Below are 13532 nucleotides of genomic sequence, written 5' to 3' on the forward strand. Positions count from 1 at the left end.
TTTTGTATTGTATATGTATATTATATATTATATAAACTTTTATATATATACTTTAAGTTAAAATAGATATATTGATGTTTAATATATATGCATAATAATTAATAAACGATATAATATACAGAAAATAATAATAAATATAACGGTTGCTAATAGACATATAAATTATATTTAACTGTAGTCGATTTCAAGATTCGAATATGACAGATCAATTTTCGATGTAGAGTTTAATTAAATTAATTTACTAACAAGTAATTAGAGGAGAGAAAGAGAGAGAGAGAGAGAGAGAGAGAGAGGGAGGGAGAGAAAGGAAGACATTTTGCGTATTGTGTTCGGCGATTACAATGGATTCCAATTAATTATGAAATGCTTATTGCGATTTGGCGTAACTTGACTAGTTTTGGAATAGGATTAATTTTATGATATTATTTGACATAATTTGTAACATATATTAATAAGTATAATAATGAATATCTTTATTTCTCCTTTATAACATGCGTACTATAACAATATTCCGTTTGACACGTGGGAATAAAGTCAACTTTTGATGGTAAAAATTGAGATTGAACATACAGTGCAAGAAAAATAAAAATCTTTACTAAAAAAGCAGAACATTTTTCTCTCTTGTATGTATATTATTTTTCTATATAAATGCTATAAATTTGTATAAATTATTTCTAGATTTTAATTTGCTTATATATAGATTGCGCAATTATAAAATTTTTTAGACTATGATCAGATCGACATTTAGATTTTAATTAAATCCTCAGATTTTAATATCACGACATGATTAGTGGGCGGTTTTTACGCAAGTGACATTTTTCGTGAGAAATAATGAAAAAGAATCACAGAGCGCGATACGATCATTTTACCGTGAAATAAGTTTAACTATTCGCATCGTTGCGCACAACAAACGATAGGGAAGTAATATCTCTCTCTGCAAAGAAAAGTCCCGAGTTCCAAATCCAAAGAATCGAAAAGAGCTATTTCTTGTGGAGTTGTTGAAGATTATCAGGTTTGGTACAAAGATACTGTTTGCAGGTTCGCACAATCCATAAGTAGCCACCGCTATCGCGCTCCAATCGACGAAATAAAATAAAGGAACGCTGTGTGCTCTGTACTCCACAAAAAGGAATGTTTCTGCGGAAGAAATGTTTCTTCTTGTTCCTTTATATGTATTGTCGTAAGAGTTTTCTTATTTCTTATTTTAATTCCATCAAAGAAAATTGTGAACAAGCTCAATTTTGTTTTATAGAAGGTTTTTAAATAAACATTTAAATTTTGATATAAGTAATATAATTAATAAATGTAAAACACACAAAAAAAGTTATTTTATTTTTTAATGTTTGATATGATTCTGATCTCAGAAATGCGCTATTTTGTTATAATTTTGAGAGATGTATATTAAAGATTAAAAACGTAAAACATAAGACTAAAAAATTAGAAATAATTTTTTTTTTTCAAATAGATTTAAAGAAAGTTTATTTTGTTCAACTGATACCAATGCGTTCTTATTTTTTGTTTTTTGTTTTTGTTAAGATATCTTTATATAAATTGTCACAAGATATACTAATAATTGCAGAGAATATCTTATTAAAAATCTGTGACGAAAAAATATTTTAGTACAAGAAACAAAATCTATGTAATAGGAATATATTGAAACAATTGAATAGCAATTTAGTTCTTATTAACGTTTATTTATTATAAATTGCTACTAAGAAATATATGTGTTTACTTTCCCTATGTTAAAAGAAAAAATTGAGGAAGAAAATTTCTCTCGATAACATATAATATATTAACTACGCGATCTTCTGCAGAACGATTCGATATGTACACGAGGAAACGTATCCGGAACCAATATCGGGCTTCGCTAGTTTCCGGAGAAATATGGAAAAAATTACTTCTGCCGGGGGGAGCAAAATCGGTTCAATTTCATTTTTTTTTTTATGTGTATAATAAACGCAACATGTTTTTTTGAAAGAGTTACATTTAAAAACACATATTATTATTATTGACAATAGAATTTAATAATTTGCAAAATGTCAATGAATAGATCGTAAAAGAACAGGCAAATTCTTTACGAGATATTCCATTTTTACTATTTCACTGCCAAATGATAAAAGTACGTTAATTATTTATTTGTTTATTTTATTTTATTATTTTTTATCTTTATTACATTTTAATTGTTGATTACATGCTCTACTTTGTTAATCGATATTCTAATATAATGGTTAGAAAGATGTCGAGATGTTTAAATTATTGAGTACTTATTATTATCATTATTATGTTCTTATTATTATAACTATCATTGTTATATTTAAGCAAATTTGCTAAAATGTTTTTATCGCAATTTTTTATTAACCAATATAAGAGATTATATATTAGGTGTGTTCGAATATTTTCGAGATTCTGAAAAATTCAGGTTTCATTCGCTTAGGCAGCTCTCTGTGGCAGAGAGATCGATTTATGCGCCTTTCTTCTGGTGCAGCGAAACGCGGCCTAGGGTCCTCAGGGAGTACGGAGTAGTCCGGAATGCCTGAAAAGCAGGCTGAGTTTCCAACAAAGGTGCGAGCGTGTGTACAGATGCTGAGGAATTGGGGAAAGATTCGGTTCGCGAAACACGATTGGTTTGGATCGTATTTCAGTGGTTTAGCAAAATTGGTCGTGTTCGATTATGTTAACCAGAGTGTATATTGTAATAATAATGAAATATACTGGGCAAAGATGATCCTTACTAACTAACATATGTAAACACATGACAGTACAATATCAATAATAGATATTAATTATACTTTCTTTAATTTCAGATCAGAATGTACAAAAATTGTCTTATTAGAAATATAAAATTTCCAAGATCTTTTGATACACATTTTTAATTTTTTTCATGTATATATAATCCATAACTAACTTTATTATTTAATTTGTAACTTATATAGATGAATGAATGTAATCAAGAGACACGGTATAGTGTCTCGCGCCAAGAGACCACCGTGGATCATTTACGCTACGCGATATTAATTACATGGAATATTGAAAGATTATAAATTATATTTATATATTAAAACACGTCTGTGTAATATTATTTTCAATTAAGAGATATGTTTGTATAATGTATTTTGAATTAAATAATATACATATATGCTTACTTTTTTCAATTTTTATGAACTGCAGAGTATATCCATTTCTGCTGATTCGTTTGCAATTTCGATTAAATTGCACACTATTTGTTTGAAGTGTTCTTTTTAAAAGCTCTTTTAAAACGTGATAGTATTGTCGCCAATTTCGTACTTTCAGAGCGTTACGATATTCCTATATCGCATTTCTGGCAATCGTCCTCGCGCTAAAAATTCCGACCCGTGCTGGCCACTATATCATCGTCTTGTTGCTGTATTTTACGGCAATAAGAGTTCGACCTCTGGCTCTCTCTCGGCTGGCACCTTCGCTATACTGATATGTTTGATATACGACTGAAGGAAGAATATACTACATATAGACATACACGAACCTTGTCGATGTACCTCTCAGCGTGCTTGAATTTCAAGTGTAATAACGTTAATATTCTAACATCGTTAGAATTTACTCGTCTTGTGGGCAGACAAAGATTTTTTATTCCGGTTATATTATGGTTATATTTATATTTTTTCTTATTTTAAAATTATTTATATTTTAATTATCCTTTTTTAATAATCAGTTTTAAATGGATTGTGATTAAAAAGCTTTTTAAATTTAATTTCTAATCTTAAAATTTAAAAAGAAACTTTATTCTTTCCATTTTTTATTTTCAAAAATTTTGTGATATACATTCACTCTGTTTTCTAATATATGTATATCTACACAATATACATCGAGAGAAGCTATAGAATATTGAACAACATACATTGTATAAAAATATAAAAATATACATATCTATATTTGGATACAAAATTTTTCATACTTGCGACATTTCATTATTTTATTATTACATTAGTAAGGAAATTTTGCATTTTACTTTGTAACAATGTTTGGACAAAATTCAATTAATTATCGTCCACGTGAAAACAAATTCCAAATTTGAGCTGTCACCTTTCACGCGCGCGATAATGCAGAAAAGCTCTAATTTTCCTGAATTTGCGATCGTCGAACGAACGTGGCCTCATTTTGAGAACTAAATGAAATACGAGGGCCAAAAGTTTCCGTTGTAAGAATCCAGTGAATGGGCGTCACTTCGTCAGAAGGACGGGCACGCGTCCCGACGGCGACGTTGGCGTCACGGAGCTTTCACTTGCCGAGGGCGCGTGTAAGATCTAATTAAATCGTTGGCGACTCGGTGAATTAAAGAGAGGAGAAGGGAAGTTTTCCGTGCTAATGAGGCGTTGATAATAAAACTCTTCTGACAAGTCAGTAATTCATAAGCATGAAATTTCTGTTTTCACTATTCTTTAATTAATATCAATAATAGAAATATTGCATAAGAAAAAATTTTTTTTATCAGATATTTTTATCTTTTTTTAATATAAGATATAAAATTATTTTTATTCTTGGAAAGCTTTCTTCTAAATCTAAATTTTTATAAAATTTTAAATATCGATGAGAGATATACAAATTGTGAGAGAAAAGAAATGAAACTTTCCATTGATAACAAGTTTCTATTTTTCTTTTTGCATATGAGATAGAAAATTGTTCTTCTAGAATACCACTAACACTCTTGATCAGTCTGGTGTTTGAATTCTGACGCCATAACGGCTCGAGTTCTCGCCCATATTTGCTTTCTCGATCGAAGAAGAGCTCGTCATACGCCCGAGCACGTCAAACTATACATCCAGTCCAGGTGCCTCCAGTATCCCCCTCTCGATAAACGAACTGCCTTTACGGCCGCTCTCGACACACGCCATTATCGATAAGGGCGTTCTCGATTTTTTCTCAGCTACCATCGTTCTCCGCTTTCTTCCGCGATATGCAGTAAAAAACATGAAGCTCGAAAAGGGGTCGATGAGGTGCAGAGGCGTCATATCCTCTTTGTTGTCGTCGTCATAAAATATGATCTTAATTTTCATATCGATATGGTATTTGATCAATTTTTCGAGACATTTAAGAAATTGCGAGTTTCCGTCCGTAAAATCACACTCTCGGATACCGTTGCAAGGATCGGCCACGTTCGAGAGATCGATTCTTTGCTCTTCCCTTCCGTTGAAAGAGCCCGGCGCGGTAGAAACGAATCCAAAGGAAAGGCTTCTACTTCTAACGCGTCGTTATCTGTAAGCTTATGCAAATGTCTAGCAGTTTGCCACGAGGGGGATTTGCATACACTAGCTAGATTCAAACCTCCCCTTCTCTCTCCCCCTTTTTCCCCCATTCATCCCCCCAGGCCCCGATCTATGTGGGATCATGTCTAGGCATAATCTTAAGAAGCTCCCGGCGCAGTTATACACTGGTTTTCTCCCTAGATCGGTATAGTCACGTGAGGGGCGCGCTCCCTTTTTTCGTCCGCTTTTTCTTGTTTTATTTGCATCCGAGGCATTCCGAAAACGTATTGCGTCCTTCTTTTGCATAGTGCGGATGTACCGGCCTATAATAAAGCTCGAATCGCGCCGTCATTCATTAGCATAAAAGCACGATACGAGGCGCGCTTCGATCGAGTCGAGGGCCCCCGTCGCTATAGGCGACTTCTCGATATTGCGAGCCATATAATACGGGATCCTGTGTGTCCTGGGGTTCTCTTATACCGCCATTACGCATTATGATATTTTTATTAGAAAAAAAATCTCCGCGTATGAATTGCTAAAATATCTCCCGATCTAATTATTAATTCGCCGAATCGTAGCCAAATGTAATTAGCATAATGGAATCGTGCTTATGTGTGGCGCCATAATACGAGTCAATTCCCGCAACGCATCGCTGCACCGCGAGAATTTTCCAATTGCACCACATTTCGACGTTGATTGGATGCCATCCTTTGCGAATCTCTCTCTTTCTCTCTCTTTCTCTGCGATCGCGAATTCATCGTTGAATAATACGGTATACGCCGGGCTTACGCTTTTAATTAAACTTATTAAGCAGTATTAATTTGCATTGTATTAGCGTATTGCTGTTGCTGCCGCTGTGCGAGCTTAAAATATCTTTAGTAGCTTTAAAACGGCTGTAAAGTGGGTTTTTAATGGTAAATTAATGAAATTATTACTTAATTGAAACTCCATTTATCCAAACAAGCTTATTAGCTTATTTACGATAATCCATTTGTTAATCTGCGTTTACCTTTGAAATGTATATTCAAGGTATTTATATATGCCTGATGTACCATTTTTCTTCTTATATACGAAGTTGTTCATTATCTAATGTTAAGCGTAGCGGCGCGTTTCATGTTATTCCCGACGTTAAATAGAGGCTATAATTTAACGTCCTGGAAATGTTACAATAGAGGATTGAAAAGGGTTTAGATTACTGAGCGGAGGGGTTAAATTCGTCGCGTCTCGACATTCTACTCGCCTAACTTTTGGAATAAACAACTCGTGTTTTGCACACGCCCGCCCGGCACTCTCTCATCTCTAGTCTCACGGCTCGAATTCCATTAAGGCGCAATTAGCATACAGCAACGGAGCGTGCGTGATGGTAAGAGGCGCCGAATGGACCGCGGTGTCGTGGATAATTTTCGTGGTGCAACGTATGGCAATCGCGCGCTATGTCGAAACTTCGGTCAGTTGCGAAGTTATATTAAACGTTCCAACCAGGTATAACACATATTCATATGTCTTTGCCTCGTTCATGACGTTGGGCCCTTTGTAACGGCAAGTGCCAGTTTCGTGCGTTATTATTTGTGGTTCGGTACATGTCGCTTTATACTGTGGAATTATCGCGGCGAGAAAGTCGTAGGGAGAAGAATGGGGAGCGGTGAAAAGAGAAGAGAGAGAGAGAGAGAGAGAGAGAGAGAGAGAGAGAGAGAGAAAGAGATGTGTATCAATTAAATTTTGAGATGAAAATGCGTGCACATCTGTAAAATATAAAGAAAGCTATGTATGTATACAAGAATTTTGAAAGAAGTTGTTATTACTAAATATAATATAGAAAAAAAATAGTATTGCTTAAAACATTTTCAAATTGCAAAGAACTCGAATATAGAAACTTTAAATTGGAACTATAAACGTATCAATATAAATGCTGACAATGTAGCGGATATTACGATTCGGCGCGATTGTCATCGTCGTATAAGAGTATATATCAACTTCACAAAGTAGTAGGCAACTCCGTAGCTGTCTATAGTCAAAATTAAATGCAAATATTGCAAAGTCGAGACAACATTGCGCAAAGTCTCGGACTTGCATTTGCCTTCACGCAACACGCGGTGCCCTCCAAGACGAGTTTCGCTCGCAATCGGAAATAAGTACGAAACAAAAGCGGCGGCTATCGTGCGGTTCACGAAGTATTACGAGTATCCCAAGTGCGCTGTTTAAAAACTTTTGCGCATTATCTGCATATGTTGCATCGGCCATATCCACCGCAGCGGTTCTGTAACGGCTGCGCTCACCACAGATGATATTCGCCAGTTTTGTGATTTATTTCATCCGCGAAATACGTTACGAGCTCCGATATATACTATTGCACGAGGTGAAAAATTTACCTAATCAGAGAGAATAAAAATATTTTTAAAAAATGATATATTGGAGACCCAAGTACAGGCGTACATGAAGTACCAAAAATTTATGACTGAAACATTTTAATCTTCAATTTTAGACTATTTTTGTCTGTAGAATTCTAATAAAATATAATAATACTTTATTTCCATAATACATTGTATTACAACTTGATTTAAATTGAAATAAATGTAATTGAATATTGTACAATCAGATTCTTACTTTTTATTTTCGTCCTTCTATATTGTGGACAAATTCCATGTCGACTAATTTAAATAGAATCACCGTTTCCATTATGCAAACGGGCGTTTCGCCTTGCGGGTAGATTTAACCGACGAATAAATATGTTACTCATCTAGTGAACACCTTATTGGCATAACGAACGAGATGGAGGAGAGAGAGAGAGAGAGAGAGAGAGAGAGAGAGAGAGGGGAGGGGAGGAAGAAGTCCATCAGGAAAATTGAACAAAACTCAAATTGATCCGGAACTCGCGGATCCCCGTGGCTTTTCGTCGAAGCTTTCGCTGTTCCCGACAGTAATTAAATAAGCCGAGTTATACGGAGGAGGAAAATTCACAAAATTCGCGAACGCGCCGCGTGTACGTTAAAATCGTCCGGCCTCTGGAAGTTTGCGAACAAACGTTATTGTACGACAAAAGCATCGCTATGCGATATCATCTACCGTCATATTTATAAAATTTCACGATTATTATAGACGAGATTATCGCTATTGAATTTCGAGGGAAGAGAAACGTGAAGAGAATAGCATGAAGCTGCTACGCAGACTAGGCTTAGGATGCCAAAAGGGCTTTATATTTCTATAATAAATATAGATATAGGTAATTTTAATTATATAATTATAAATATACTTATAAAACTATAGAAGTATCTACTTTAAATTAAATTAGGAATAAGTTGTTATAAGCTATTACTTGTACAAACCGTTAGAACTTAGTTCCTAAAAAGTATAGGTACTACTCTTTGGCTAATTTATATAATTTTTAAAAATGTTTGTCATATCTTTTTGTTAAGAAAACAACGACTCGAGTTTTATCCAAAAATTTGTATAAAAAAATAATGTATGATATTATATCTAGATAAAAAATGGCTCACTAGGTCAAGGAAATCCTTTAATTTATGTGGCAATAGTGGATGGCTTTTCTCTCTCTCGGCTTGAATAGAAATTATTTTTTCTTCTCCCACTGAGGAAATTTTTATCTATGCTGCTTTTCCCACCGGAGTTATTCATATCCTAGAGTTTATGAAGTTAGAGTGAATTATTTTCCAAGCGTTATTTTGTTCTAAAATCGGTCTTTCGTAAACTATGCAGTGTATTACTGAAAAATTTTGAAAGCATAAAATAGTTTCAGAAATTATACGGTAAAAATATTTATTTATTTAAATTGATATGAACAATTTTCTTTTGTGACACAACATGTAATTAATAAATTATAATTGTTTTTTAATTAAGTATTTTTTATTTTAATTATTATTTAATTATTAAATGTAATCAATATTGAGCTGAATAAAAATATGAAGAAATCAATGAGATATCTAAAATAAAAAAAAACGCCATTACGTACGTAATATAATACAATATAATACAATATCGACGCAGAAATGGAATCCTTATAATAGCATTCCAATACTCATTCGATTAAAAAACACGAGTTAATGAATTTAACGGTCAATAAACACAACACAGAGGAAAGACAAAGAAAAACTTTGTAATTTTTAAATGCAAATCATAAACATTGTAAAATTCTTGCGTATTAAAACATTTCAACAGTTTAATTAATCATTTATATCGATTAAAAATATTTTTAACGCGCATATTAAAATTTTTTTGTATAGATATATTATATAATGTATCTCTTTGAAAGAACAACATTCGACTAAAAAAATTCTTATTTATCGGAGATACCATCGATCGGTGCGACAATGTGTGTCCACGTCCTCTCTATGGATGAAAGAAGGGAATGTTTTTCTCCAAAGAGCAGCCTCGTGATGGAGAAACGATATGCCGTTACGTATCGACGTGCTTGTAATGGAGCTGTCGAGCAAATTTTCTGTGATACAGAGCCGGAGGCGCGCATCGTATCGCGCCGACTTTAAATACAATGGAAATCGACCCTTATCGCCTCGTCATCGCCTCGATGCTTCGAGGACGATCAGTTGCTCATTATTTACACTTAAATCCATCCGAGAGAGATAAAAATCGCGTATAATTTTTGAAAATATTCTTTTAAGGAAGAAAAATGTATAATAAAAATCTGTTAAATTGTTACACGTTAGTCAAAGAATAATATATATTACCAGAGAATTTTCCAAAATAATTTTATTGTAAAATAATCTCGGTATCAATTAATGAGTCATATATAAAGTAATACTCAAGCAAAACTGTCAATTCTCTGTTTCAGGATCATAATGCGCCAATTTCTGTACCATTCCCTCGTTCTTGAACTGTTGCTGGTGACAATCTTGTTCGCGTCGTCGGGTCTGGCGGTGCCTAAGACGCGCGGCAAAAAGAAACTCATCAAAGAGGCAAAGGAGGTGAATATCTGCGACATTGAGAACCAGCAAGCGCCGATTTTTTGCTATTGCAACAATGTCGGCCTGCAAAATGCCAGCGAGGCCGATTGCTGGGTATTGAGCAAGTTCGTGCCTGACGATTCCATGTGGAATTACTTCACATCGCAAAGCCATCTGAAAAAATTGACGTTTACGGTACGTCAGATCGGCAGCCTCGACTACGTGCCCAGTCAGGTGCTGCACAAACTGAAGAATTTGCGCGTGATCGTGTTCAAGTATGGATGGCTCCACGAGATTGCCGAGAACGCTTTTAGCAATCTCAACGGCGTTACCGAGATCAATCTCCACCGCAACATGATCGTTGTGCTGCACAAGTACGCTTTCGAGAACATGCGAAATCTCACTGTCATCAATCTCGACGATAATCGCATCCCCGAGATTAATAGGTACGGATAACTGATAGTTGTGCTGGCGAGTAGTTGTCCAGTAGTAGAGGTGGCTATTATAACTTTTTATCGAGTTTTTTAATCTAACGAATGAAATTTTTATTCGTTATTTATATCATCATACCATATATTATTTGTGCTATTTGCATTACTTGTTGAGAAAATGGGTATAATATATGAGCTTAAAAAAAGTGTTCTTATGAAAAAAGTATTGTTTATACATTGTTTATATATTTCTCTTATACATTGCAATATATTAATAAGTCAGAAATTTATAAATACTTTTGTATTTTAGCTTGAAACCAATAGTTCACAACATTAAGTACAAATTATTTAGTTTGTTGCACACAAATAAATAAAAAAAGATTAAAGCAAAGTAATATGTACTAAATACTCTTATGTAAAAAATATAAAAATTTGAAGATTACGTTACAATCTTATAATTTAAACTTGCTTTTATTACAAAATGTTATTAAAAAAATACTCCAATCAAATTGTTAAAAGATTATGCATGCCATGAAGATTAGTTCTTTCACACATTATCATATATATATATATATATATATATATATATATATATATATATATATATATGGATATTAAATATATTATATTTAATGAAATGCAATATAATTACATTTTATTTCGGAAAATTTTTAAATAATGTATCAATAAAAGTGATAATTTAATTAAAAATATAAAAATTTAATGTAAAGAACTTAAAGTTACGATGCCATTAAAACTTTTATATTTAAAAAATTATTGTTATTATATATATATATATATATATATATATATATATATATTACTGTCAAACAGCGCCTATATTTTGCATCATATATATTTACAGTAATTTAAAAAGGATGCTTATCAGCATCAAAAATTAAATTGATTATTGATTTAAATATGTGAATTTGCTCTTCCAACAAAAAGCTGTTTCAAGACCGACAAATAATCGGAGCGCAATTTACTAAGTTGAAAAAAGTATAAAATTTGCATAGAAATATTATTATTAGGCTATCAAGATCTAATCCGGCTGAAAATGACATTTTCTTCAATTAATATTATGCATATTTATATAATAATATATTTATAATACTCTAATATATCACATATTATTATAAATTACATTTATTTTTGTAATTACTTTTTACATAATATGTGTAATATTTTACCACAAGTATTATATCCATTCACTTAACAGTAAATACATAATGCATAAATTGCATAAATAATAAGTGACGTGAATATTGATTAATGAAAATTAATATAAGTAAAAAATAAAATTTTATTTAATTAAAAGACGCAATAAAAAATATATATACATGAGATGTACACAACATATTTTGAATAATTGTTTATAGAGATACATTTGTGAACTTGCCGAACTTGAGCAAGCTGTACCTGAACCGCAACAACATTAGCACTGTTCACGACAAGGCGTTCAAGCTTCTGGGCTCGCTGCAGGAACTCGAGCTGAGCGGCAACCAGATCACTGTCATCACGCGCGACAGTTTCTATGGTCTGCGCAATTTGCTGCGTCTCGATCTACGCCTCAATCAGATCACCATGATCGGCGATCGTAGCTTTGTCGAGATGCCGGAATTAACCGAGCTCCAGCTTGATCAAAATAAGATCATATATATAGCCGAAAGAGCATTTGACAGCATGCGCAATCTCCGGAAATTGCATCTCAGCAGCAATAAGCTGGTGACATTGCAGCCAGACTTTTTAGCTGGTGCACCCAGTGTTCACTTTTTGGATCTGAGGGCAAATTCGCTGAAGACCATGACTTTTGACAACATTAAACCAATCGTGACTAATTTCTACGGCAATAACAGCCACTTATACCTGGGCGGTAAGTACTACGATCATCTAAATAAATTGTAGCATCTATATATTTGAGAAGAAATTATCTAAAGTATTGTCAAATTTATTGTCCGCTAAAGAACAATTTTAAATAAAAATCGGATAAATATCGCAAATAAATTCGAATCCAAAATAAGAGAGTAAAACATTGTAATGTATTAAAAAGATTCGCGCGAGTTGTTTAAAGTTTGCGAACAGCAATGTTAAATCATCCGCAGTGAATTTGGGCGATTCGTGATCAAAGTAACGAGATTGACTGATCAAAGTGCATCATCTTATCTGCATGTAGGAAACAATCTGATCTGCGATTGCAAACTCGCATGGATCTGGGGCCTGCGGAACGAAACGAAGAACACGGAACTGAGGAATGCCCTGGAGGAGCTGACTTGCTTCCTTGAGAGCCATAATGCAACGCAGAAGATCAACAACGAAGACCTGGGGAGAAATCAGCCGCCCAAGATTTCCGGTAAGTTTTGTTCACGCGCGAGCGAGTATGAATGCCTTTCGGCGAAACTTAACTCAGTTTTGTGTCAAAAAGGCGAAATGCAAAATTTATTTAATTTAGAGACATATAAGAGCATTCTATCTGCTGTATGAATATAGACATCATAATTTAATTTTATATGTACCGCACTTGTCAATAGAAGTTAAAAACAAAGTAATTATACGTCTTTTTATACGTATAAATTGCTTTATATATTCCACAATGTCGATAAAATGTATTTAAACTGGTGGATATTTATTACTTACAAAAATATTTTATGATTAATGAAAAATAAAATTTTAAAGAGAGAAGGAGAGAGAGAAGGAAAGGAGAAGGAAGTCTCTTCATGTATCGCATTTTTTATTTTTTTTAAACATAATTATTTGTATTTTATTACAGACGAATTCGTTGACGATGATTTGAGATACGATAATAACAGTGAGAACGACGAGGCTGAGAACGGTGATTATTATGATGAATCCGATGACGAAAATTCGTCAAATTATCACAGCAAGGTAGGATATAGACCAGCTTGTTGATTACACATAATAGCTTCTGAAATTTCTCTTACAATGATATCAAGATAGTTGCTTCATTAAAT

The 13532-nt window shown here is 33.3% G+C and overlaps 1 protein-coding gene across 3 annotated transcripts in view; it reads left to right on the forward strand.

The window, feature by feature from the left end:
- Con (leucine rich repeat protein connectin) overlaps nucleotides 1-13532 on the forward strand; it is a 123115-nt gene that overhangs the window by 104035 nt on the left and 5548 nt on the right. For all 3 annotated transcript variants that reach the window (XM_077405070.1, XM_077405069.1, XM_077405068.1), the window contains 4 exons: nucleotides 10021-10578; nucleotides 11943-12436; nucleotides 12737-12913; nucleotides 13331-13446. In XM_077405070.1, the coding sequence (XP_077261196.1) occupies nucleotides 10028-10578; nucleotides 11943-12436; nucleotides 12737-12913; nucleotides 13331-13446 (1338 nt within the window). In that variant the 5' untranslated portion in view covers nucleotides 10021-10027. The remainder of the gene's footprint in view (nucleotides 1-10020; nucleotides 10579-11942; nucleotides 12437-12736; nucleotides 12914-13330; nucleotides 13447-13532) is intronic.

The sequence above is a fragment of the Temnothorax americanus genome, unplaced genomic scaffold (assembly GCF_048541705.1).
Source record: "Temnothorax americanus isolate GAGA-0224 unplaced genomic scaffold, ASM4854170v1 Scaffold2, whole genome shotgun sequence".
NCBI lineage: Eukaryota > Metazoa > Arthropoda > Insecta > Hymenoptera > Formicidae > Temnothorax > Temnothorax americanus.